At 38.3% G+C, this 27,820-nt stretch overlaps 2 protein-coding genes across 9 annotated transcripts; one reads left to right on the top strand and one right to left on the bottom strand.

Moving 5' to 3' along the window:
- The first annotated feature begins 489 nt into the window (after window positions 1–489).
- On the top strand, window positions 490–10,068 carry pigp (phosphatidylinositol glycan anchor biosynthesis, class P). Of its 6 annotated transcripts, none has more exons than XM_052014770.1 (6): window positions 540–623; window positions 2,081–2,171; window positions 4,623–4,695; window positions 5,399–5,517; window positions 6,779–7,002; window positions 9,503–10,068. In XM_052014770.1, the coding sequence occupies exons 2-5, from the start codon at window positions 2,090–2,092 to the stop codon at window positions 6,985–6,987; spliced, it is 483 nt and encodes a 160-aa protein (XP_051870730.1). In that variant the 5' UTR covers window positions 540–623; window positions 2,081–2,089; the 3' UTR covers window positions 6,988–7,002; window positions 9,503–10,068. The 6 variants fall into 6 exon arrangements, with proteins under 6 accessions (XP_051870727.1, XP_051870730.1, XP_051870729.1 ...); XM_052014769.1 differs by lacking the exon at window positions 9,503–10,068 and adding an exon at window positions 8,778–8,896; XM_052014766.1 differs by lacking the exon at window positions 9,503–10,068 and adding an exon at window positions 1,297–1,390 and having other exon boundaries at window positions 564–682; window positions 6,779–6,988.
- On the bottom strand, window positions 9,044–27,037 carry ripply3 (ripply transcriptional repressor 3). Of its 3 annotated transcripts, none has more exons than XM_052014772.1 (4): window positions 26,910–27,037; window positions 26,445–26,511; window positions 22,614–22,675; window positions 9,044–9,184 (listed from the first exon to the last, which is right to left on the bottom strand). In XM_052014772.1, exons 1-4 carry the CDS (start codon window positions 27,008–27,010, stop codon window positions 9,082–9,084), a joined length of 333 nt encoding a protein of 110 aa, XP_051870732.1. In that variant the 5' UTR covers window positions 27,011–27,037; the 3' UTR covers window positions 9,044–9,081. The 3 variants fall into 3 exon arrangements, with proteins under 3 accessions (XP_051870732.1, XP_051870733.1, XP_051870731.1); XM_052014773.1 differs by lacking the exon at window positions 9,044–9,184 and adding an exon at window positions 18,224–19,341; XM_052014771.1 differs by lacking the exon at window positions 9,044–9,184 and adding an exon at window positions 19,358–22,200.
- Between the last annotated feature and the right edge of the window lie 783 nt (window positions 27,038–27,820).

Consider the following 27,820-nt stretch of genomic DNA (forward strand, 5'->3'; position numbering starts at 1 on the left):
AAAGAGGGCTGAGGGAAAAGGAGAGGGAAATAACTCTGATTGGATAGCTCTTTCAAAGAACCGGCTCAGGTGACCATAACCCAAATGTTCCTCTTCTCTGTTGGATTATGTTAGGAATAGTTGAACGCCATTTTAATGGGATAATATTGCACGTAACATGGTATATCTGCCAATGCACCAATTTTCATTGTTGTTTTTCCTCTGGTCGACGCACAATATCAGCACTACTGTTAATATATAACTCGCCAATGCATCTTATATAACTGATCGATACATCTAAATTTATCCAGTTTCAATGGTTGAACCATGCAGGGTATTACTGAGAATAATACACCAGTCATATGTACTATTTCATAGCTATTATAATCATGCAAAATGCAGTCTCTGCATTTATGCTATTATATTAGGATGCATCACACAGCATTTGTGCTGGTTCATCACGTAATTGCTGTAAATCCTACGGGATCCACACAGCCTGTTGCAGTTGCCGTGCGCGTCACTGTGTCAGGGACCGTCTGGCGCATGCGTATCGCGCCAGGCCGCCGCCGCCATGCTAATGTAGGCGGGGGTTGAGGTGGCGTGTTGTGGTCGCTATTGGCCTCGGTTAGCATTAAAACTGGTGGGTCAGTGTCGTTCGAAGTGTGGTCCGAGTCAGCACCGTATTTGTCTGGAGTGTTTGTTGGTAGGACAGCGACTGTCTGAGTCTGGCCTCGGGAAGGGGAGGCAGGAAGTGAGGGGGAGAACTGGGGCTGGAGCTGGCACTCGGATCCATTGGTTTATCAGCTGCCTCTAAAATACAGCCAGTTACAACAAGTTTCTGGCACGTTTTAAATTTTGGATAAGAGAACAAATGCGGTGGGGTAAATGGGGAAGAAAGTTGCAGATGCTGGAAAGCTGAAACATGCTGGGAAACACTCAGCAGGTCAGGCAGCATCTGTGGAGAGAGGAACAGGCAACACTTCAGGTCTGGGACGTTCGAAGGTGCTGCCTGACGGGTGGAGTTTTTGCAGCATTTCTGTTTTCGAACAGTTTAGGAGTAGATGTGATACTTGATTGGATGTTGGAAATTTATTGACACTTGGCTGTTATCCCTTTAATAACATATGACCCAGCTCAATGTGTGAGTTGGAACATTTGATATGATATTTAATTTCATATTCACGGAGCATCAGTTTTTGTTGGGTTTGTCATAGTGAGCTCCCTGAAATTCATTTATTTGAAATTGCCAGCCAGCTGTGGTATTGACACTAAGTCTCCTTCCCATCCCCTATGCCACGTCTGAAATGCTGATGCCAGTGGCGGTGCTTCAACCATTACCTGTCTTCTAGAGGGGAAAAACTGCAGCATTTTAATGAATGAAACCTCACCTGAGTTACGTATTTAATCAGAAGTAAATGAAATGGATTTCATAATATTATTTCACTCCTGCAACTTTGTATTGAAATTGAATCCAGGCTTTTAGGTTAAATATCTATACAAATTGTTAAAATAACCGTAATTGAAGTATGGCATTAAGGCTGGCTAATTTGGGGAGTGGAACCATTCATTGATGTTGAGGGGGATGATCCTGCTTAAGGTTTGGATGTGGTTTGTTGTTGAGTTTTCATAATGATTCAAAGAATATGCATATTGTACTGCAAATTAAGGGGAGAGCCCTTGACAGGATGAAGAGGAAGGACTTGGTGTTAATTAACAATGGGGCATGGATTTAAGCTAGTTGGTAGAAAGAGTTGAAGGGAAAACACATTTCACCCAGAGTATTGGGCATCTCAAACTTTGCCTAAAAAAAAGCAGTGGAGGCAGAATCCTAGTCTCATTTAAAAAGTACCTGAACAAGCAGCTGTGACTTGCAGTATTATGGACTGAGAGCTGGGAAATAGTATTAACATAAATATCTCCTTTTGGCTGGGATGTATAAAGTGGGCTGACCATTTGCCTCTGCCATAAGTTTTTATGATTCATTGATATTTTCTTTGACAAAATGAGCTGTAATTTGCACCAGTAGTTCAGCCATGTGCTAGTCAAGGATCTCCAAAGGATATTTCGGTACACCCGGTAAATGTTAATTTGTCTGTTTTAGAAATGAACAATGGCGGTAACCTCTCCATCACCGTTACCTGAGAGGGCCATTTATGGGTTTGTGCTGTTTCTCGCCTCAAAGTTTGCATTCAGTGAGTAATGTTGTAGAATTTATTAAAAATGAATGAAGTCATTTGATGGTCCAAGTAAAGTGTTTCACAAATCATAGGAAGTAGTCACTGTGTTTCAATTTGATTACCTTGTACCCTCCCTCTCCCACCCCTGTGCCTGCTCTGAACAGCATTGTAAAAGTTTATCTTGATGAACAGACAATCCTGAGAAGAGGATTTTGTTTGATCAGGCTATTTGACAATGAATGTCTAATCCTGCCTGAGCAAATGACAGCACGGATTAGTGGAAAAAGATGTGGAATAGCAGGCCTGGTTGGCTTTTGTTGCTTATAGCAGCTGATGTTTGTGGCCAACCATGGTGCCCAAAGAGTTGAAGATGGAGGTGAATTGGTATTTAGTCTTAGTATGGGGCTGAAGTTGCATATAGGCCTAGTCAGGTAAAGATGGTAGTTACTCTTCGTTGATTCAAGGAAATCAACAAATCAGTAATAATCTGATAAAGTGGCTAAATTCATATTTACTAGATTACTGGTTCAGTAGCATAAACAGTGTTTCACCCTACCTCTTACTGTTTTGTAAAAGAATATCCCATTCCAATTCCAGTGATATCGGGTCAGGACTAGGCTGGTTAGCCCCTCATTGAGATCATGGCTGATATGTGACTCAACTACTTCCACCCTTTGTCCCATTTTAGTTCATACCTTTGGTTAACAAAAATCAAACAATTCATCTAGCATCATTTGCTGTTTGTGAAAGAATGTTCCAAGTTTCTGCCACCCTCTGCATGTTTCTAATTTCTGGAAGTTTAGGCTCTAATTTTTGGACTATGTTGTTTAGTCCCCATCTCCCAAACCAAATTGCTTCCATCTACCTACCCTTTCTGTTCTTAATACCTCATGTCCTTCTCAGTTACAGACTTTTAGGCTGTAAATTTCTGATTCTATTAATACATAACTCTTATTTATCCCTAGTTTGTGTAATTACTATTTAATTCCTACCCAGCATCTGTAGAAAGCAAAGCAATTAATATTTTCAACTGTTAAATATTTCTTTCTCTACGCACAATGCCTACCTTGCTGGGTGTTCCTGGCATTTTCTGTTTTTATTTCATATAAAACTCCAAGGATGTCAGCAATATTGTATGGTTAAATCTGCTCTCTACCATCTACAATATACCTAAGGTATAATGCCTAGAACAGGTTCCCATACTCCAGATGTGTTCTAATTGGGACTTTTTTGTTATCAACTTGCACTCTATTCCTTTAGGTGTATAGGCCAGTATTTAACTTACCTTTTTGATTACTTTCTGCATTTGTTTATTCCATTTCTATGACCCTTGTATATTGACACCCAAGTTCCTTGAACTTCCATAATTTCTAATGTCTCACCATTTAGAAATTGACCTCTCCCTCTTGGGTACAAGTCCAGTCATCTCATTCCTACAGCTTTATCCACTCACTAAATAAGAAGAATGTGATAGCAGTGGTGAGATTTCAGAGGGGATCTATGAGAATGTTCATAGATAGCGAAGATTGGTCATGAGGAATGATTGCCTTGGCTGTTTTTATAAGTATAGAAGCAGCTGAAGAGTTTGTGGGGAGGGTGGAATTAATTTGAGCTGCATAAAATTTGAGTGATCTAGGTGGAGTAAATAGGGTGAAGTATTTCCCATCATAAGCAGAAGAGTTAGGGGTATGTTGAGGAAAGATGTTTTCACACAGATTGGTAGGATTCTTGAACTCGTTGCTGAAAGGATGGTTGGGGTAGAAATCATCATCACATTTGATAAGCATCTGAGTGAGCACCTGGTGTCATAACCTACAAAGTTGTGGCCTAATCTGGAAAGTGGAATTTATTTCAATAGCTGTTTTTCAGCTGGCATGAATACAATGGACAAAATGGCTTCCAGGCTATGATTCCATTAATGTTAATTGAAATTCAATCATGATCATTTTGATTGTATCCAGACTTATTGTTGAATTTAAACTGCATTTATATTATACTTGCAGTGTTAGTGTGAATCAAAAGTGTTTGCATCAATGCTTCAGCAGGGCATTTAATGCACCCAGAGGGAATAGAAAGAAAATAATGGATGTTTTAGCCTGCATTTTTACCCTCCCAACTGAGGTTTATCCCCCAAATAATCATCATGTTGACATTTCTGAAATCTCAGCAGCTTGGATCTAAACTGCAATTTATTGTGATAACGTTATGGTGCTAATATGAATCTGGATCATGTAATTTTGTTCTTAAGTTTTCCAATTTCCTGATGCTGTTGGAGCAAATGGTACTAATTAATAAGTAATTCTTTGAAAATAATAATCAAACTATTTTAATAATTTAACTGAATACTCAAATCATTTAACAAGGCAGAATTACACTTGCTTAAGGTATTAGCTAAAGGAGGGTTGCTGAAACAGGATTTTATTGTGCTGCTTCATTTTTACAGTGATTTATTATTCTCACTTACAGTTCTGTATTTAGTATGGGCCTATGTTCCAGAGTCGTGGTTGCACTCGGTAGGTCTCACCTATTGGCCACAGAAGTAAGTGTTATTGAAAATCATCATAATAATCTGTGCTCAATATAAAATAATCATGCATGAAATTTATAATGTAGTTCTGATTATTAATTGAGTACCAAAACCAGAATGGTATCAGTTTTGATAAGAGTTTGCCTGCTTCAAGAATTTCTGGAGTCCAGTTTACAGGTTTGTTAGCTGCAGTCAAAATAGTCCTCCTTTATTTATTATAACATTGTGCTGCAAATTTAGCAGAAAATTAGCAATTTTTTGGTGGGTGGATGATTGATTCTTCCCTTTTCATATACTATCATTTATGGGAATTTGTGCACAAATGACAGTTATGTACAGTTGACAAATATCCAGATGAGGAGTCTGTGATATCTTGAGGTCGAGTAATTTTGGATAAGTGCAGATTTATTTCTTGTTGAATGATTACTTTTTCACTGACCTAAGTAGAGGAACAAAGATGTACCTGTAGCTTTGTAATGTGTCTGTCTTTCATTACATTGCTGGAGAACTTTTCCCCTGGTAATCTATAGACAGTTATGTATATGGAAATATGAATAAGGCAGAAATATGTAAGGAGTTAAATAAAAGTTTTATGTTCATATGCAAAATCCCAGCATCAACACTTTATTTAAAATAAATATTTCTGCATTCTTGATGGATTGTAATACAATGTGAATTTATTTACAATTTAACACCATACTAATATTTTCCATAGGTACTGGGCGGTGGCTTTGCCTATCTATCTTCTTGTTGTCATAGTAATTGCTTATATTTTACTCTGTGGAGTTAACATGATGAGCACACCTCCACTCGACTCTGTAGATACTGTCACAGGTGAGTTTGAATGTCAAACCCAACAAAGCAGTAGAGTGGCAATTGAAATGGTCATGGAGTTATGTGATCACTAGATAACTTGATTGGTTTCTTCTATTGGGAGTAATTTGATGTGTTTTAAATCAAACAGCAGCAATCTTTTGCAACACAATTGTATGTAATGCTTAGTTTATTTTCTGCAAAAAGTCTGGGTTGTTTTAGGAATGGAAGGTACTCTTCTGATTTATAAACTTAGCCTTTGATTCCAGTAATGGAGATTTTATGAAAAGGAGAGGGGTGTAAAGTAAAGCTCAACATGCAGCATTGTTCATTGAGCACTTCCTCTTGTATGGCATGGCTTTCATACTGTGATTTTAAGCATACTGGAGGAAATCTTCCTTTTAAATCCATAAGTTAGTTTAATGTAGGAGAGATGACTTTATAAGAAGTTAAACAGCAAGTTCAGTGATCATGACAGTCTAATGTTACTGGGCTATCTACGTGATTGGACGAATGATTGAGATGCAGAGTTCAAATCCCATCACAGTAGTTGGGGAATTTAAATTCATTTAATTAACAAAATAAATATGAAGTTTTAAAAAATGGTAATCAATAAAAGTGAACAAGTACTAGATTCTTGGAATGAGTGATCAGATTCACTGATTTCCTTTCTCGAAGGAAATCTGCAGCCCAAACCTATCTTGGTTTCTGGATACCTTTATGTGATTTTTTAAACACATAGCACTGTGGTTGACTGTTAACTTCCCTGCAGTCAGTCAGCTAGATTGAATCATTAGCAATAGTTCAGTGAGGCAGTTCATCAAAATTTTGCAGCTCTTTGGGGTTGCCTATAAATGCAAGCCTGTTCAGTGACACCCAAGAATAATACCATGTTCTCTCATTTCTCTAGGCTAGAATCTGTTATCATTTCAGTGCATACATACAGGAGAGGAATTGGTTTATTATTGTCACTTGTACTGAGGTACAGTGGAAAAACATCTTGCATACCGTTCATACAGATCAATTCATTACACAGTGCATTGAGGTAGTACAAGGTAAAACAATACAGAATGCAGAGTAAAGTGTCACAGCTATAGAGAAAGTGCAGTGCAGATAGACAATAAGGCGCAAGGTCAATGAGGTAGATTGTGAGGTCAAGAGTCTGTCTTATCGAGAGGGGTAGTTTAATATTTATTCTAACTGGCTACTTTAGAGTAATGTGGCTCTTTAAAAACTAAACATCAAGTTCTGTCTTTTATAAGAAAGACATTTTTCTTTTCAGATAGTTATGCAAAAAGTCAACAGAGCAAACCATATGTTGAAGGAGCAATCCCTGGCCTACAAGATGTTTCCATCAGTGAAGTGAATAGAATTTTCTTTCTTTCTACATCCCGTGAGGCAGCTGGTGATCAGTCAGTCACGTGGCGGTCACATGCTGCTAGGAATATGGATTCATCTGCTGAGAACTCCAGTGAAACTTCAGACCTCTGATGTAGTGACAATGCTGTATGTATTTTATTCTAGAATGCTGTCATCAAAAGGCATGTATTCTGTAAATTTGTGCACTTCTGTGAATTAAAAGACTAGAAATTAATAACATTTTAACTTCTACTAAAGGCTCAGTAGATACACTGTCATACAGTGTAGTACATGTGCCTTAAAAACCGTGTAGTTCCCAGACCATGGTTTGTGCTGAATTAATTGGGAGACTGATTTTGTAAGACCATCATTGTTCTTGGGTTGGAGAAAGATTGGCCAGGACTTATCTATTTAATTGCTAATAATGGCTTGTTATAAGTTGAACCTATCATCCTGTTTGACACACTTTGGCATGTCAGATTTGCATCTGATACAGAATTTGCTCTTGAGCAGAAAGTGAGTGCAGTTTGGCAAGGTGGAGGTATTACAGTGCCAAATTTGTGTGAATACTCCTAGAATTAATGAGAGAAATCCATGCAATGCACCAGCATTCTAAACTGTCTTTTTGTTGAACTTTGCAATTCTAATGATTCGACCCATTAGAGCATTGGCTTGAAGGTCTAATTGGAGCTGAGGGGACAGAATCCTGGCCTCTCTTGATTTGTCTATCCATCCAGATTCTTAAGGTGAGCAAGGATGGTTGATCACTAATGAACCAAGTACTGCACACCTGCCTGGTTCAGTTTTATGTCTATGACTATGGCTGAACTTCTGCTGTCAGACATGTGAGCTTGCAGGCCACTTGAAATGAAAGCAGCCCTGTTCACACTGGTTATTGGACAGCTAATAAACATGGATTTGTGCTTTTGCCAGCAGGACAAGCAGCTACAGTAGCTCCTCCCAGTGAACATGGTACATTGTTAAATATGGGTGTGTTTCCATCCTTCTGACCACAGCATGGACGTACCATATCCTGTGGTACCACCAGTTGTAGGTGCAGGACCATAGCAGTAGCTATTTACCACTCTGCATCCCAACCTTTAGATGACATGAAGACCTGGGTGTTCAAGTGGTTAATCTTATTTTCTCCCTCTGGAGAATATCTTCCCGCAAATCTCAAATTTAGCCCAAATGTTATATACATTTGGGGCAAAGTTGTCTGGGGAGAAGAATGCTAAGGGCATTTTGTCTTGATATTTTTCATCTTCCAGTCAGTAGTAATATTCCTTCCTGAGTTATGCAATGCTACACTTCTCGGCTGCCACAGGCAAATATCGCCAGGCTAGTTCATTGTTCAAGACAATGGTAGTGTACAACAGATACCTAGAAGTGTCTTTCAACAACTTGGGAAAGGAAGCACTGCTGTTCTTGAGCATTGCTTGCTGTGAATACATTAAGCATCATCTCTTATGCCATCTAATACCTTATTGGAAAGGATACATAGCAGTGTGCATTGTCACATTCTTAGAGCTGCAAAATTCAGACAGGACAGATCAACAAAGAAATAGGTAAATGAAAATAGGACAGAATTGCTCTTGAGTCTGGATTGCTAGAGCTTCAGTGCAGTCCCTGAGATAGTGGATATTGAGTTTTGGTTCAGGAAGGAAGGAGGAAATCAAGTTTCAGTACAGCTTGTAGCAGGGATCGTGATAAGGGGGAGAAGGTGCAAGTGCATTATGGTCATTATTTTTCTCCCCGCAGATGACCATAGCCCATTTCTGATCAAAGTTTCTTTTTGTGCTGCAAACAAGATACTCAATAAAATGAATTACGAAATGTAAATAGGTACAAAGTGTAAATTTAACACAAGTTTTTGCATCAAATGATTTGAGTAAACTGAATTTTTTTCTGCTTTCTTCTAGATATTTATTATGAACAAAAGAACCAGTATTTTGCATCATTTACAATTATTAATTAAAATGGGAATTTTGTTTTAACAACTGCAAAATGGTATATTGGTACAATGAATTTTTAGTCAAATTATTGTGCTTTCAAATAGCATTTTTCATGTTTTAAGGAAAATATTTTGTTGGCAACTGCATTGTGATCATTTTCATGCTATCAGTAAAAGACTTTGTTTTTAAATGGTTTCTAATTCTCTTTGGAAAATATTTGTGGAAAACAGCAGAAAGGATGTATCTCAAGTGATGCTCCAGACAGCAAATATTAGAAGTTTACTTGATGACCATTGTTGCAAAAGATTTTCTGAAGGTTATTTTCACTGGATTTCACTTGGGTTTCAGAATCCATAGTCTGATTCCTTTTCAACCTAGGAGACAATAATTGTAATATCATTATTGCCATTCCAACTGAATCTGACTGCCCAGTTCAGCAATTGATCCTGGATTCATTTAATTTATGTGATTCATATAACAAGCAACAGTGATACTTATATTAGTGCATTTAATAATAGTGTGGGGAAAAAAACATAAATTAGTTTTATATTAATGAGCCACTGTTGGCTCCCCCTTAAAGCAATAATACGGATGCAGTTAAAATCATACCTACGGGAGTATGCAAGGCCCCCAGATCTGCTTCTATGCAAAGGACTCTTCACTATTTGATTTTAACTTTTTTTTGCTGACAGTTTGCCAACGTGATGGTCAAGAGTTCATGGCTGAGTTTCAATCACCTTCAGGGTCCCCATAAATCTCATCCAGATCTTAAGCCTCTCAAATTCATGCAGAAGACGATGAGTGAGACATGTATTGGATCCTAAAAGCTAGAGAATGAAGTTAACCAGCTTTAAAAGCTTAAAGGAATGTAGAAACAAGACTGCTAAAGTCCTTGCACAATATTTTATTTCAAGAAAGTAATTTGGATTTCAGTGGAAAAATCATGACTGTATGTATGATGTAAAATATACCATGACTGCATACTTTGTCTTCAAGGCCATAGTTTAGAGTATGGCAGGTGACCTCCTGTTACCTGAGGGTATGGGAGAGTGGTGGCAGAACTATAAATCCCACTAGAAGATTTTATCATTCTTGCTGAAGGCTGTCTCTGTCATTTAGTTAAATTGTTGAAATGTTATGATGATGGATAAAGCTAATGGCTAAGAAGAGACAAACTGGAGCCATCTGGCCTGTGATAATTTACTAGGTCAAATCACTTGTCTTTCTGATGATAATTGAGCAACAACTACATAGTGTTAGTCAATGGCTTTGTGAAACTTTATTAAAATAACACTACCCTTTACTTTAAATTGTTGGATATTTTATGAGATGTTCCAATAACTCAACTAAGAATTTTTTTTATTAGATGTGTCATAATTGAATCCACTCTTCTTTCAATTAGTGGCCACACAATTTAACTTTGCATAGGAATTATTAGCTTTAGAGACCACAACTTCTTTCCAGGGACATAAAAGCACCAGCCATTACCCTGCCTGATACCAATCGATACAAGAGCATGTTTCATTGGAACATTAAGCATAAGGATTAGGAGCAGGAATAGGTTATCTGTTCCCTTGAGCCTCCTCTGCCATTCATCAGGATAAGGACTGATCTTCCACCTCAGTACCATTTTCCTGCAATATCTCTATATTCCTTGATTCCCTTAATATCCAGAACTTAGCTATCTCTGTTTTGAATGTACTCAATGACTGAGCCTTCCCGGGTCTCTAGGTGGAGAATTCCAAAGATTCCCTACTCTCAGTCAAAACGTTTCTCCTCATCTCAGCCCTAAACAGCCTGCCCCTTATTCTGAGACTTGTGACCCCTTAGTTTTAGACTCCTTAGCCAGGGTAATTATCCTTTCTGTATCCAGCCTGTCGAGCTCCATTAGAATTTTGAAAGGGTCGATGAGATCTCTCATTCTTCTAAGTTCTAGAGTCTACTCAAGTCCCGAGTCTACCCAGTCTCCTTGTAAAAATCACCATCTCTGCAACCTCTCCAGTGAATCTTTGTGATACTTTCTTAGGCAAGTATATCTATTTTTAAATAAGGAGATCAAATCTACACCATACTTGAGGTACGGTGTTACCAAACCCCTATATAATTGCAGTAAGATGTCTTCCATACACATCCTCTCGCAATAGTAGTCAGCATTCCAATACTTCCCTAATTATTTGCTGCAACTGCATGTGAGCTTTCAGTGACTAGTGTGCAAGGACACCCAAGTCCCTTTAAACACCAGCACTTCCCACTGTGCTGTCATTTTAAAAATACATAACTTTTCTGTTTAGTGCACCAAAGTGGATGGCATCATGTTTTTCCACATTATAATCCATTTACCATGTTCTCAGCTACTCCCTTAGCATGTTCAGATCCTCTTGACTTCTCTCTACAACTTCCTCACTGATTTCAGTCCTGTTTAGTTTTGTATCATCAGCAAAATTTGGCAATATTTCATTCGGTTTCTCAGAAACAATGTTGATGTAGTTTGTGAGCTATTATTCACTTCAGCAAGCAGACCTGTCATGTGCACCAGAAACTGAGCTTCCATAGACCAGTTTCCCATTCAGCAGGGTTGTAATGTATTAACTAGAATACTGTTGCATGTTACGCCAGCCAGGTTAAATGGTGAATGTTATGTAATAGCAGGAAACAGTTTGGAGCAGATGTTTTAAAAGGGTAGAAGATGAATATCAATCAAAAGATTATTATAAAAGGTTATGCTGTGAATTGAGTCCTAAGTTATAATTAAAAATAGATCAAATTTTCCAGTGTTTTATTTCGATATACTATGAAGGAACCTCTTAATTGTGATGTAGATATTGGTAGGAGGAACAACTCAGTTATTGGCTGTCCAGATAATGTAATGTAGTTTATTGAAGCTCACTGTATTCCCCCTCAACTCACTCTTGTGGATCTTCTCTCCCTCCCTTTCTTCTGCACAATGATCCTATGTTTAGAAGAATGATAATTAACCTCTTTCTGCCTCTATTGCCAATGCCAATATACAACAGACTATCAGAAGATAAAAATAATTAATTTCATGTATATAACACCTCTTAATGATGTCCCTCAACACTTTCTGCCTTTTAAGTTTTCAAGGTAGTCACTTAGGGGGAAAAGTAGCCAATCTGAAAAGTGCTGCAGAATCTTTTATATTAACCTGAGATGTGACTTCAGTTTAACAATGTATCTGAAGGATAGAACCCCTGATGCTGCAGTACTCCCTCAGTATTTGACTGAAATAACTTCAAGGATTAAGTGTTCACGTGTTTGGAGATTGAACCTATGACCTGAGTCGAGGTAAGTGTTATCACTGAACCGAAGAGTCTGACAGTTATGTGTTCTGTTTTTAAGTCTCAACGCCTGTTACAGGCTCAGCACAAGACTAAGGATACATCAGTCTTCAAGTGTTTATTGGTGGCTGGGGGTAGCAAGGGGTTGAGATATTCTCACCAAACTAGACTAGCATAGCTATTCCCTCCCACAGGGTGTTACCAATTATTATTAGATATCAAATTATGGCCAGAAACTCCATCCAACTAGCATCAAGTAAGACAGATCACGGTTAAGGAACACAAATACAAGTGGAAAGTTGAGCTCAGTAGTGGGGAATCCAAAAGAAAATGGCATAAATATTAAATAATTACTTCATTCTATGTCCATTGGACAGACACATAAGGTGGGCTTGTTTTCAGAAGATAACAGAAATTGTATAACATTTAAAATAAATAGAGGTGAATTATTTTAAAAAGTTATCAACCCCAGAGGATAAAGCTTCTGGCCCAAAAACATTAAATTTACATGTCTTGAAATAAATGGTAAGAGCAGCAGTATTACACATATGTAACAATTCTGTAATAAATCTATAGTGCCAGTGAAATTGTGGGTACCTAATGTCATGCTGATATTTAAGAAGTGGGAACATATCAAGGGAACTAAACTCGGACAGCTTAATGGTGATGGTTGGGAAAATGGATCTTCTTAAAGGAAAAAGAGAGAAAGATATAATGATTTCAAAAGAGAGAGATTTTCATGATCAAATGTCATTGAATTCTTTGAAGAGGTGACAGAGAGCCCAGCAGGGGCAATGTAGTACATGTAACGTATCTAATTTCCAAAAGGCCATCAGTAAGGCTTCACATAATGGATTAATAAAGTCAGAGCATCAGTAATTGATACCCAGATGGCATTGAGAAAGAAAACAGATTAGGGTTAAAGGGTAGTAGGTGGAATGTTGTGATCAATAATTAAAATTGTGGAATTAAAACCTAATGTGTAAGTTGGTACAAACTATAACATGCTATGAGTTAGAGAATAGTCAGTACTGAGGAGAATCCAACAAAGTATAGGAAGCTACTAATAACCTTGCAAAATGTGCATATATTTTAAAATGAATATTAGATAAATGTGAGGTATTATGTTTTGTTAATATATGCAACACTCAAAATAAAAATATATAAATGGATTAGGGAACAAAGGGTATCAAAGTAGTTATCTAAATCACAATATCAGAAATGCAGCTTAAGTCCCCTAAAAAGCAAAACAATAAGGGTTTGTTCCTGGAGTGATGGAATTGGAAAGTAGAGGAGCTATACTAATTGTGTACTAAACCTCAAACAGCTGTCTTTAACTCTGGTCACCAATCTGTAAAAAAAAATATATAGAGGCACTGGAGAGGATGCAAACACATTTACCAGGATGACACCAGAAATGCCAGGCTATACATACCAGGGAAATATGAATAGGCTAAAGAATGACTTATTGAGAAATCGAATAGACATCCATAAGCAGAGCTTGCTGAAGAGTCAGTGACCAAAAATCCTCGTAGTTTCTGCTGACAGTCTAGGGTACATATGGAATGCCAGAGAATGCACTTGGACCCTTAGAAGCAGATATTATCCTGCCTTGCACAACTATTAGTGCTTTACTTTAATAAATGGATTCTTGTTACTATAAAACTACTTTTAAAGGAATGGAAAATGAAAATCAAAATTTTCCACAGACCATTTCCCGCTAGTCAGCTGACACCTGAGACTGAGTTGTACAGCTACAGGCCAAACATACACAATGATTCATCTGAGTGAATTTTGTTACTTCTACTGAGGAAATAGCTATGAGAGTTTAGTATAACTGCAAACTGTAAAACATGGAATAAGGTGAAATTTCTGGGTAATGTCAGGTTCTAAATTGCTTGAGAGAATGGATTATAAGATGTTAGTTCATAATTTCCCCAGCTGGTTGATTGATATTAACACAGTTGTGGTTTGGTGGTGTTTGGTCTCCATTAGGGTGTATTAGATTGTGATCATTCAGTATACAGAAGCAACTGTAAAGTGATGGCTTTACTGATCTTAGGGGTGTAAGTGAAATAGGTGGCTGATCTTTATCACTGTAGTTTTCACCATGGCTTTTCAATCAGCATGCTCCTACAAAATTTTCACCTGAGCCCAAGCCTATCGTAGTTTACACAGGGCACGGACAATTCAGTGGCTTTGCACTGTCATCGCTGCTTTTAGATAAAGCAGCCAAACAAACAAAGTTTCCATCACAGAGCTGTGTCCCAGTCTAATGATTTACTCAGAAGCTTAAAACAAACAGGATCAGATCATGTGTCTAAAGTTTTTAAGGATTGGTCTGGTGGATGAGGAAGGAGAGAGAGACCTAAACTTGCCCCCAGCCTCACCTCTTGGCGATCTTTGATCATAGAGTAGTTATCACCAATATAAGGTTACACTGCATTACCTTTTTTAGTGAGCTGGCTACAAACTGAAATATTTTACTCTGTGAAATAGTGATACAATGCAAGAGGACTTAAGTACCTTGAAGGGAGGCTATTTATTCAACAATCTAAGCTGAGACTCCTATGTTGAAATGTAATACTGATAATTAATACTGGAACCATTTTGCAAAGAATAACGACAATAGAGACAGTAGTACATGTATTACACTTACAAAATATCAGATAAATTTTTAACTCAGTTTGTAAGAATAAGCTTGAAAATTACCAGTGTGACAATATTTCAAATTAACTGCCAAAACAGTTTTTAAAAAGAACAAGTTTCCTTGACTCTTTCATGAATCTCATGTGAATTGTATTTTTAATATGTGTAATAGTGTGTGGCTCTTTATTCCTTCGACATTATTTTATAACTTTGCTTAGGGCAGCTCCTTGTAAGATTCACCATGACCTCCCTGACATCATAACCAAGTGAAATGTTCTTTTTGGGCTATTCCTTGGGATCAAGGGTGACTTACTTTTAGTGCAGTTCTGTAGGTTTGAGGTGGCCAACAGGACCCTGCCAGAGGTGAGGGAGGAGGTACTTGACCAGACAGGCATACAAGTAGTTTGTCGGCCAATGGGATTAGTGCAGGTGGGCAAAAAGATCAGCATGGGCATGTTTCAGTGCTGTATGACTCAATGACTAACTTGGGAAGAGATGCCCTTCTTCCACTATCTAAGCTTGGATTCTGTGCACTCCCAGTGTATGTTCTTGAGGTTCTCAATGCCATCCCTAAATGTTTCTCCATTCTGAGTGATCATAAACCAAGAATTCCTGTGAGTTTTTTTTTCTTTTTCAATCTTTTTATTAATTTTCAAATTAATACAGATTAATACATATAACATTGGTAACTATACACGTAATACAAAGAGATCGGGAGGACAATCATGACATTTATAGTCATAAAGAATAAAAGATATATTCTAGGCCCCACTGTTTCTTAGTAAATGACTACATTACAAAAAAAAGAAAAAAGATTTATTATATAAAAAAAAACCCAAATAAAAAATATTATAAGTAACAAACCAAACTTTAAAAAAAAATTCAAAAGAAAAAAAAACTGGACTGGTATTTCTCAGTGAACAAAGAGCATTATTATGTGGTCAACTCCGCTCTTCTAAGTTCAAAGATTATTGAATAGGGATCTATATCATGTGAAAATATTGAATGAATGGACTCCAAACTTCTTCAAATTTAAGCAAAGGATCAACAGTACCACTCCTAATTTTTTCTAAGTTTAAACATGATATAGTTTGAGAAAACCATTGAAAAGTAGTGGGAGATATTGGATCCTTCCATTTAAACAAAATGGATCGCTTGGCCATTAATGTAACAAAGGCAATCATACGATAAGCAGCAGCAGATAAGTGTCCAAGAGTTTTTCAAGGAGGCTTTGAGATCATTGCTGAATCTCTTCCTCTGTCACCTGGTAATCTCTTCCTATAACAGAACTCGGATTATTTCCCTTTGGAGTCTGGTCAGGACTGAGAATGACCTAATTAGTGTAATTAGGGTCTCATCGTTGAAGATACTGACTTGGGACAGGAAACTATCATTGGTTCACCTCCTACCAGTAGATATCGAGGTTTTTTTCAGAGGTAGCATTGATTGTACCTTTCCAGTGCTTTCAGGTGCTGCTATAGGCTGTCCTTGTCAGAAGTATTAGGAAGAGTAGGGATCATGCTGCATGGAAGACCATGAGCTTTTGCTTGGGTTGAAGTCTTGATCTTCAAGTCACAATTTTCCTCAGATGGCCCGAGGCTGTACTGATGCACTGAAGGCAATGGTGAATTTCTTTATGATATCTGCCTTTGCTAAGACTTGCTTTCTAAGACATGAGAAGTGTGATCCCACAAAAGCCTTTGATTGCTACAATCAGCCCCTGGACATCTGCGTAGATAAGTGTTGCGTCTGCACTGCAGCTCAGTGACTGGAGTTGGGGCTGATCTTGGTTCCTGAGTAGATTTGATATAGACTGAGCAGTTTCCCATTTATCCTGTAGATTGGTTCCACTCCAGCAGGAAGCTTGTTGGAGTGGAGGTGCAGTATTGCAGCAAGAAAGATTGAGGAAACTGTTGAGGCAATAGCACAGTACTGGTTGACACCAGTGTGCATGGCGGTTAGGTCTGCTGTGGATCCAAATGCAAGGGAGGATGAGCAGTAGTTTAAGGTCTCTCCCCATTGTGCAGTAACACAGTGAAGTGTTGGACTGAATTATGTATCCAAGTTGTTAGAGTTAACCAATTACTTTCTGACAGCTGAAAGTCATTCATTGAGCAAAGACTAACATTGAACAAAAGTTGACACTTGACCATGTTTTAGTCACCCTTCTTTCTTTAGAGGGTGTCTATTTGTATCTGATTGCATTTCTATAAAATGTCAAGGAATCATTCTTTGTTGTTGTTGGATTGGGAAGACCAGTTGTGATAGCACTAAAGGCTGTACACACCAAAAGAAAAATGACTTGCCTCTCAGTGCACCTACAACTATCAGCAATTAAAATGCTGTTTTTTTTTTGTATATGTTCTTATGCTATGCAGTTGGGAGTTTTACAGGAAGACTTAGTTATCACTTGTCAATGAACTTAAAATTAAGTCACCACTGCAATGTATGGACTTAAATAATATTAAGATACTTCTTTGTTTATGCACACAAAAAGCTGTGATTGTTCATTGCTATTGAGACCCAGACCTGCAGCCAAGTTCCTTCGGCATATGTCAATAAGCCGACCTCAATAGCATTTCTTGACCCCTGGAGCCATCCATCATTTTCAGAAAGACATAAACTGATACACCCTCTGCACCAAAACGACCATTACTTCTTCACCCTAGTAACTAGACGACAGGAGGAAGATCCACAATAATGGGTAAATTTTATCCTCTTGGCACTTTCACATACTAATTAGGGAGTGTTTCTAAAGACTGGGTGAAATTCTGCATTAAAACTGGTAGACACTAGAATGATTATTGGATACTGAAGATAATTACAAATATCTGTGATGTAAGAGAACCAGCTGATTCAATCAATTGCTGTGCCAAAAAATGAAAAAAAAAGTTAAAATGTCCTTAAAAAATAGAGGTAATGTACAGCCAAGTAACAAACACAGGAAAAAGATTCAAATCATAGATACCTAAGGAGACAACTAGCTGACCAGAGTTCCTACATCATAGAGCTAAAGTTGCTTATATTTTTCTTTGATATGTTATTGAGAAATTCTTTTTAGTTTATAGATTTATGGGAAGTGGAAATTGCATCATTGTAATCTGATTGAGACCCCTCAATGTTATCACAGAACTTCTATGAATCAACTCTCGGCATAACTGAATAATCTGGCCAGTCAACTGTCACATTCAAATCAACAGTGGCAGTGAAACACTCAAAAGGTATGACAAGCAGGAATTTAACCCAATTTATCTCCCTTTTGTTTATCTCTCTTCCAGGGATAATTGTTATGTAATGCTGGAGAAAGTTGAAAATGTTTTTTTTATTTTTTTTACTTACATGCACATGATTTCACTGAAAGTTTTACTTTGTTCTCCCTAATCCCAACAAATCCAATGAAACACCATTCATCAGTCAATAATTCTAAATCTCTGCAGTCCATTATGAGGAACATATTATGTTTTTGTAATGAAATTTAATGCTTGAAGTAGAATCACCAGATTTCTCTCAACCTTTTTACATTTTCTCTCCATTTCACCCAACACCATTAATCATTGACCACCACAATTTAGGCTTAGCTATTGAAAATTAAAACAGAAATTAGAATATTTCAGAAGGAATTAACTTGGTTCTTATTCTTTTCAATTGGCCCTTGCTGGCAAACCTGTTAATGTTCCTGTCTCTGGAGGTTGTGTTGAGGGGTAGATTGAGGAGGTGGTGCTTTAGGGGGTGTGACCAATGGTTTGGGTATACGTGGATGGAATTGGCCCAATGTGATGCTCACCTTGGCTGAATAAGTTGTTATTTGTCACTGTACAAACTCATTCAGAGGAAAACGAACAGCTGGATAAGGTAGTTTGAAATAAAATACATCTATGAGGTTTACATTCAACAGGGGAGGCACAAAAGCTTTATTATTTGGATATTTGTAGGAGTTTTTTCTTCAAATTTTACAATCTGATAAGTCTGTAACAATATATAATAAATATCTAAGGCATGTACTTTTCAGGGAATGGCCCCATAATCTGGAGTTTTCATGTGAGAAACTGTTACTTAAATCAAGTTTGAACAAAATGGTGAAAGGTCTGTCTAATTTCAAAATAAATTTTCACGGTAAAGCAGCCAACATAATCAAAGACCCCACCCACCCCGGACATTATCTCTTCTCCCCCCTCCCACTGGGCAGAAGATACAAAAGCCTGAAAGCACATACTACCAGGCTCAAGGACTGTTTCTATCCCACTGTTATAAGACTTTTAGTACGATAAGATGGACACTTGATCTCACAATCTACTTCGTTATGGCCTTGCACCTTATTGTCTGCCTGCACTGCACTTTCTCTGTAACTGTAACATTTTATTCTGCATTCTGTTATTGTTTTCGCTTGTACTACCTCAATGTACTGATGTGATGAAATGATCTGTATGAATGGCCTGCAAAACAAAGTTTTTCACTGTACCTCAGTAATTGTGATGATGATAATAAACCAATTTACCAATTTATTGCAACATCTATAAATTTGGTGGTAGCTACAGCACTTTCACAGTTCAAACTCTCTATAAATTGATTGGAGTTTCCTGGTCCACCTATAAGATCAGAACAGAAAGTCCAGTGAAAACTAGAACGTCATGCAGATGTAGCTGAGGTTGTAGAAGGTGCACTGCTGATTAATTGAAAGAAGACCTGCTTTGGTTATGATCCTTGTTATACTTGACCGAGTAACACTGGATACACACCACTAGAAAGATAGTTCCATTTCCTGACATTTTCCAATTGGACACAGAATGGATGATGCTTTTCTTCACAAAATGTTTCTAAAACTTAATAAAAACAAGTTCAGTAGTGCTAAATTTCTGATGAAGTAATTAATTGGTCTTAGCTGGGGAATTCGCACTGAGGTACATAGAAGAGCAACCGCTCTTCTGAATGACTCTTGGCTACAATGTATACCTGCATGGTTGATGACAGAAGTACAGAGCTTAACTGTGCATCTGATAATCAAGAAGCCACGTTCACTATTGTTCATTTGTGAGAGGTAGGACAGAGCTGCAGAACGACGACTCGGGGAAAAAAAACATTAAGAAGAAAAAAATATTATTTCGTATTCTTCAAACTTGTTGGGCATTACTGAGAATTAGTGGAAGGGCTTTTATGATGATGTGTTTCAAAAAGCTAGCAGGCAGGTCCAACAAATAGTTAAGAAGACAATCTTCGTTTTGGCCTTCATTGAAAATGGGTTGGAATTTAAAAAGGTTTTGTTGCAATTGTACTGGGTGTTGGAGAGGCCTCACCTGGAATACTGTGGACAGTTTTGGTCCCCTTACCTAAAGACAAAAAATCTGGTAACATTGTTGACAGTCCAGAGGAGATTCACCATGCTAATTCCTGGGATGAGAGGGTTGTCCTGCCATGAGAGACTAAATAGTTTGGGCCTGTGTTCCTTGGAGTTTAGAAAAATGAGGGGTGACCTTATTCAAATATATAAGATTGTAAGGGGGCTTAACAGGGTAGATATTGGGATGTTTTCACTAGTGGGAGTGCTTCCACATTGATGTGAAATTGATTGATTGATGCAATCATGAAGAAGGTACGCCAGTACTTGGTGGGCTCTACTTCATTAGGAGTTTGAGGTGATTTGGTATGTCACCAAAGATTCTTGCAAATTTCTACAGGTGTATGGTGGAGAGCATTCTGACTGGTTGCATCACTGCCTAGTATGGAGGCTCCAATGTGCAGGATTGAAAGAGGCTGCAGAGGGTTGTAGACTCAGCCAGCTCCATCATGGACACAATCCTCCCCACCATCGAGGACATTTTCAGGAGGCGGTGCCTCAGAAGGTGGCATCTATCAAGAAGGACCTTCACCACCTGGGACATGCCCTCTTCATATTACTACCATCAGGGAGGAGGTACAGGAGCCTGACGACCCACATTCAACATTTCAGGAACAGCTTCTTCCCCTCCACCATCAGATTTTTGAACGGTCCATGAAACCATGAACACTACCTCATCATTCCTCTTTTGAACTATTTATTTATTTTTGTAACTTATAGTAATTCTTAATGTCTTTATGTCTTGTGCTGTACTGCTGCCGCAAAACAATAAATTTCACAACATATGTCAGTGATAATAAACCTGATTCTGGGAAAGTCTTGAACAAGGAGGGGACATAATTACAAGGTAAGGGGCTGGTCATTTAAAACTGAGGTTTGTAGACTTTTTTTGGTAGTGGATGGTGAATCTCTGGAATTCTCTGCCTCGGCGGGTGCTGGGGGCTGGATCATTAGAAGTATTAAAATTGATGTGGATAAATATTTAATCTATCGAGGAATAGAAGGATATGAAGAAGTGGCACAGAAGAGGAATTGAGGCCAGCAGAGATCAGCGGGGCAGGCTTGAAGCACATAATGGCCTATTGCTGCTAGTACTTTCTTGTGTTCTTGTGTCAGCAGAGTGCAAAGTGACAATTTATTTTACTATCATCTCCTCTTTTATCTTAACGACGGGAGTTCAGAGCCAACACCATACAATCTAACGACACACTTTGTCCAATTGCACTACCAGCCCAAAGTGACAGGCGACTGCTGATAGAGCACAAGTTCACGGTAAGCTCAGTTTCTTTCCCTCTGGCCTTCCCTTGCTTCTCCAGCACCAAGATGGAAGATGGAAGATTCTCCATTTGTACTGGGGATATCAGGAGAGCCTTTACCTCCGAATTCAGGGTGCATGCGCTCTGTAAACTTTGTGTCTTTGTGGAGAGAAATTACTTCGCATCAATGCTGGTTTTAGTGCCAATATTCCAAAGAAAGAGCCCAATGAAAGAATAATGTTTGAAACCACCACAACCCATGCGCCTTGGAAACTCTGCTCGAGCTTACACATACTTTACAGTTGTTTTTTTTTAAAGTGTAGTGATATATAAGGGAATTTACTAATTTAGTAGTTAGTCGTGCTTAGCTGGAGGCTCTGCGTTAAATCTTAACTCCATGTGAAAGTTTATTTTTAAACCTTACATAAAATAAACGTAGAAAATATATTCATATATACATACACAACAGTGCAAATTGTCATTTCCTCGTAATGATAAATGCAAATAATAATTGCAATTGCATCAGTTGTAGGTAAATTGAACTGGAGGAACTGTGAGCTGGGAGTAAGTTGGGTTCAGGATTGTTGTCATATCACTTTCGGAAGACAGCCTTTCCGCTTTGAAGCCGATCCATCTCCTCCGCTGACTCCCCTCACTGTTTCCAAAACATCTCCGTTGTTTCCGGAGCATTTTCCGATTCCAAGTCAAGGGACACGAACTCCTCCTGTTCCTCCTCCTCTTCCGTGTCCGAATCATCATTATAAAAGTGCATTGTTGCCTGAACGGGGAAACTCGCCAAAACCTTTTCTCCCATAAGATGCAGGTAGTGGTCAGCCTTGGATCTGGGCAGGTACAGCCTGGGAAATCAAACACCACAAACCGAACAGATTCAGTTGAAGAAGATGCAAAACACTCTGATGCTGGAGGACAGGGTCCTGACCCGAAACGTTGACCATCTGCTTTTCTCCACGGATGCTGCCTGGCCTGCTGAGTTGCTCCAGCATCATCGTGTTTTTCATCTAGATTCCAGCATCTGCAGTCTTTTATTTCTCTAGATTCACTTGAAGTACTGATTGCTGATAAAAATGTTATAACAACATGCTCAACTACTTTAATATTCCTAGAAATAACATACGTTGTTATTTTATTGGAGCGATAAATGTAGAGTTTTTTAAAAATAAATTCGACGCTACTAACCACTGAAAATGAAAATTTAAAATAAAGATTACAGGCAAAACTCGACGGTAGAACCAGAAAGGTTGTTACGCACCTGACTGGGTGTTTAAATCCCAAGGATTGTCTGCTCCCTGAACCATCAGGAACTGAACCAAACTGTGAAGTAAAAAAAAGCAGTTAAAAAAGAACCTTAAGCAAAATGTCTCATTTCCTTGCACATTATCATAGCCAGGTATTTAAAACGCGAAGCAAACCTGGCTCTCGTCAGGTTTTGTTTTTAGCTATGAGCGACTCTAGTCATGCCTTTTAATGCGTGTCTTCCTGGTACTGTATATTGTGGTTTGATCACAGCTAAGGTGTTTTGGAATTTGCAATTTATGAGACTGCAGATGCTGGAATCTGGATGCTTGCAATGTAAGAGATTGCCATTTGACTGTAACTATTTGAATTCGGTTGTGCTTTAAACTTAGTTTCCTTTATTCCGTGTCGCATTCATTCCTGGAGTGGAGCAAGTCGCGGTCCTCTTCCCGGATCCCTCCACAGTGCTATCTCATTTTATTCTCTGCCTTCCACTCGTTTCACCTTCACCGGCAGACCCTCTGGGACTGTTTCCCTGAAACCCTTCAGTTTGATGAGTCTGCCTTTATCATCAAAATTGTTCTCAAAACCTACTCCAGCCCATGCCTAAGGCACCTCCACTTGTTAATCCCTAAATTGTTCGGTCTGTTCCTCCACCTCTCGTGAGTGTCAGGAAACGTTTTATTAGGTTAGCTTAGCAATAGAAGTAATTTTCTTGAGCCAGTCCTTGAAATAAAACAAATCAGGTAATCTTAACACAACGTACATCTACACACACTACATTAACTAGACAATAATTCCCGGTGTTTCTTCTTCAACTTGCTCCGTTGTGAATATCGATATCAAGTTGCAATTAATTCTAAACCTAAAAATGGCACTTAAGTTTAAACAATAGAATTGCTTCTTCCTCAAATGAAAAGTGGAACTGATCTCCTTTAGGTTAAGCTGGGAGGGGGTGAGGATTCCAGCTATATTGTGCAGTTTGAATTTTTTTGGTTTAATGTTTGGTTTGTTTTGATGAAAAACAAAGGAAATGCCCCAAGGCCCCCTTGGATAAGTCACTGTAATAGGATTTTGATCCACGTGTTATTATTACCAATTCCAATTTAGTTGCACTTTGCAGAGACTTAAAGTCGATGCATCTCTGATGCTTTCTGAAGAAAATGAAATTATACTATATTACAAATATTAATTAAAAACAAAAAAAACAGAATTAAAAGTGAAAGCTGAAAAATTCGATCCAGTTATAATGAGCTAGATTAGTCTGATCTTGCTCATGCATTGAAGTACATTGCAATAAAATGAATCCATTATTCTTTAGGTTCCATTGTCCAAGAATCAAAGTTTTCCATTCATGGGAACTTACTTTCAACAGAAAAATTAAAACCTTAAATTTTCACCCAAGTTCCAAATTGAGAATTGAAGAAATAGATCTAAAGCATTGGGTAACTGTTAGTTTAAATCAACATAATGCTACCAAAACAATTATTTATTTAAAAATGAAAACTCAAATGCTAAGAGAAAACGATATAAGTGCACGGGTGAAATACAAACAGGAAAAGCTGGGTATCCACATTATAATTAAGAACAAACATGCCACATATATACAGCAGGGAAATGAGTATATGAGACAATGCCAGGGAAAAAAGGTTGGTGTGATTAGCTGCTCTCGTCTGATAGCAAGTCAGCTGTGCCTCAATTGTTAAGTACTCTGGCATCTATGCTAGAACTTGTGGGTTTAGTCTCACTTCCATCATCTGAGCTCCAACAATCTTGTGTATTACTGAGAGAGTAATAAGAGATTAAATTGCTCTGTTTTCCATTTCAGGTAGATATCAAAGATTCAATAGAACCACAGAACCATAGAACACTACAGCACAGAAATAACACTATTTGCTAGAAGAGCAGTGGGATTGTCCCCAGTGACATGGCTAATATTTATCTATCTCTCACTAAAATGCCATTAGTGTGAGCCTGGTGTGTGTACATTGTCCGCTGCATTTCCTACATTACAGCAATGACAAACTTGAATGGCTGTAAAGTATTTCATAATTTCTAGAGGTCATGAAAAGTTCTAAATAAAACAAATCTTCTCTCCTATTCCCAAAAAGAAATCCATCTTGGAACAACACATTCTCCTGCAAGAGGCCAAAAAAAAAACTCAGCAAAATTCTTGGGTTAATTTATTGAAAATAGCTGAAAAATTCCAATCTTTTCCCAGAAAGAAAGCTCTAAGACCTATTTCTCTAAATTTTGTTAGCCCATCCATTTTCTTAAATTCAAGGATATATTTCTTCGAGCAGAAGCTTGTCCAGTTCTCTTTTGAGCATTTGCAGAAAATCCGCACCCACCACGCAACATGATAACTCATTGCACAGGTCAACATCTCTCCATGAAAGAATTACTTCCTGGCATCTAACCTAAATCTAGCTCTTCATAACTTACAGAGACTGTTCTCCTCTCCATCCAGTTGGAAACAACATCTATAGTTATTTTAAGATCTCAGTAATATTCCCCAAACTTCACTTTTTTTGCAAAATAAAATCATTAGTTCTGTACACGAGCTGAAAGTTCAAGGCGCCGAAACTAGATATCAATTAGCTTTTGTTAAACCTCCTCCTGTGCATGAGTGGGCACAATATTCTCAATACAATAGGACACAACCCTCATAAAAGGAGGACTTACATTTGATTTTTATATTTAATTATCCAAGCAGTACATCCTTAATCCTATTTGCCTTTGGAACACTGGGAATGGACCATCATTAATCCATGAACTATAACCCCACATTTTTCTGTTGCTCAGCAACCTTGAGTGCATAACCCTGTATGCTGTAACATGTTTGCAATTACCCTTGCCAAATGCATCATGCAGCACTTGTTTATATTGAAAGACACCTGCCAGGCACAGAGTGAGTCCCTCACAGTGCCTAGATCCAGATGTTTTAAATTTGCTCTAAATCTCAGTTCCTAGCTATTACACATAGATTTCTGACACTATGAATATACTTGTGGATCATTTCCCAACGGGTTTATCTGGATCATTAATAAACGTGGTGAAGAGGAATGCTCGTTATAAAACTGATCCCTGTGGGACTCCGGTGCTCATTGGCCCTCACAGACGCTGTTGCTATTAATAACCACATTTCACACGTGGGAAAGCAACTAATTCCTTATCCAACCGATGATCTGTGCTCCAATCGCACTGGGTACAATTCTACTGAGCTCCTTTATGGATGGCACTGATCTACCTGATCTAAGTGGCTGCCACCATCCACTTCGGAGATTCCTCAAAATATTCCATCGAGTTGTCCAGACATGTTCCCTAAGAGGAAATACTCCGTACACATATTAAAAATGCAAAAGCACCGTAAAGATAGAGGATGCTGGTTACTCGCGGTAGAAACAGCAACCAAAAAGAGCTGGACACATTCAGCAGTGGTATTAATCAAAAGTACAACGAAAATATAAACTAAACCAAACTACAAGGATTCTATAGAAAGTCGTAGATGTATATTGAAAAGGGGAAAAAAACTAGGAAAGGTTTAATATATTCAGTATAAATACCTCAAAACAAGATGAATTAATAGGTGTGGGAAAGTGAAATGATATTTGGAGTTACGATGAAACAATGCTTTCTCAGATACTGACAGAGCCGGTGGTTTTTTGCCCCTCCTCCTAACGTTATTGTCCTTTAGTGTGGAGTTGGCTGTAATTGTGGTGTTAAGGATGTGGAAAAGGCTGAAGGGACACGGTCTACGGGAATTCGCCGAAGCGGAGCAGTTTAAGTTCAGCTTCACCGTGCGAGCTGAGGTGAGCAGGTGGAGACGCGAGAATCACTTCCTTACCGAGCTCCGCCTGTGCTTCTCCGTGTCTCTGGCTGTGGTGACCCAGGGTCTCCATAACGCCGAAGAACTGTACACAAAGGAGATTCTGTGAGCCTTTTAACAAAATAAATAAATCCGGAAAAGAAGCAAAGCCCTTTTTACGACAGTTTTTATATCTCAACGCCCAATAATTTACAACATAAGAACAATACTCTAAACCCAGAAAACTATTTAACGCATTATCTGTGAAAGATGATTGAGTTTTTTTTAAAAAGATGATCTCAGTTCTATTTTGTTTACTATTATTGAATTCTGGAAAAATTTTAATCTTATTATTACGAAACAAAAATCGTTGTTGTCACTTCTCAATGCTTCAAAATTCTGATGCCGATATTCAGACGAATAGGTTTAATATAAAGTGTAAAGGTATTATTGTAAGACGGGAGTTTTCTGTAATAACATGCGACGTCTGTTTTCTAGTCTTACCTCTGAGCCTGGCCTAGGGTCCCTGTTTCTGCTTGCCTCCCCCTGCAACAGCGGCAGGTCTGTGCGACTTTGGCCCGGACACAGTAAAGTGCAGTTTCCATGATTTCACTGCTGAGCCAGTCAGCGAGTCAGTCCAGCAACAAGTGACATCCTCTCGCCGATCCTCCAGGTCTTTAAACAGGACAAATAAACCAACCCAGGGGCCGGAGGGCGTGAGTTTCCGTTTGTCTGATTGCAGCATCTCTGAAGTAGCTCCTATAATTTTGGCAGAGCTGTTTAGCTGGAGCGCTTTGCTGCAGTCGGTGTATTTTCCCACATCCTGAACACCACAATCGCAGCTAATTCCACAAAGCTTGTCAGAGACACATTCTCATTATAGGGAATTAATTGGCAGAGCCAGACTTTGTCCCTGATACAAGGCACACATTTCACAGCTCTCCTTAAACATTCCACAACTACATTCTTCAGTTGCCTTTTGATAAAGGTGTTTGAAGTCTTCATTAGACAATTCAGCCCCCAAACCCTCCCCCAAAAATAAATGGGATCAATAATTCTACTTAGACTGAATGCACCCGCCCTGCTCTCTGCCAGGTCAAACACTTGTTAACGGGAATGATTTTTGACAAAGCATAGAGTAAGATTTCAATACATCTCTAAACTGATAATTTATAATAAAAGTTACTCCAATACTAGAATCGTCAATATTGGCGAAGTGTGAGGAGAGATAGAGAGAGAGAGAGAGATTCATTATCAGGAGTGCGAAGATAACCAGTCTTTTCCCACACACGGATGTTAAAAAATTAGGACATAGAACATTACAGCACAGTACAGGCCTTTCGGCCCACAATGTTGTACCGACATTTTATCCTGCTCTAATATCTATCTAACTCTTCCCTCCCACATAGCCCCCC

The sequence above is a fragment of the Pristis pectinata genome, chromosome 4, assembly GCF_009764475.1.
Source record: "Pristis pectinata isolate sPriPec2 chromosome 4, sPriPec2.1.pri, whole genome shotgun sequence".
Lineage (NCBI taxonomy): Eukaryota > Metazoa > Chordata > Chondrichthyes > Rhinopristiformes > Pristidae > Pristis > Pristis pectinata.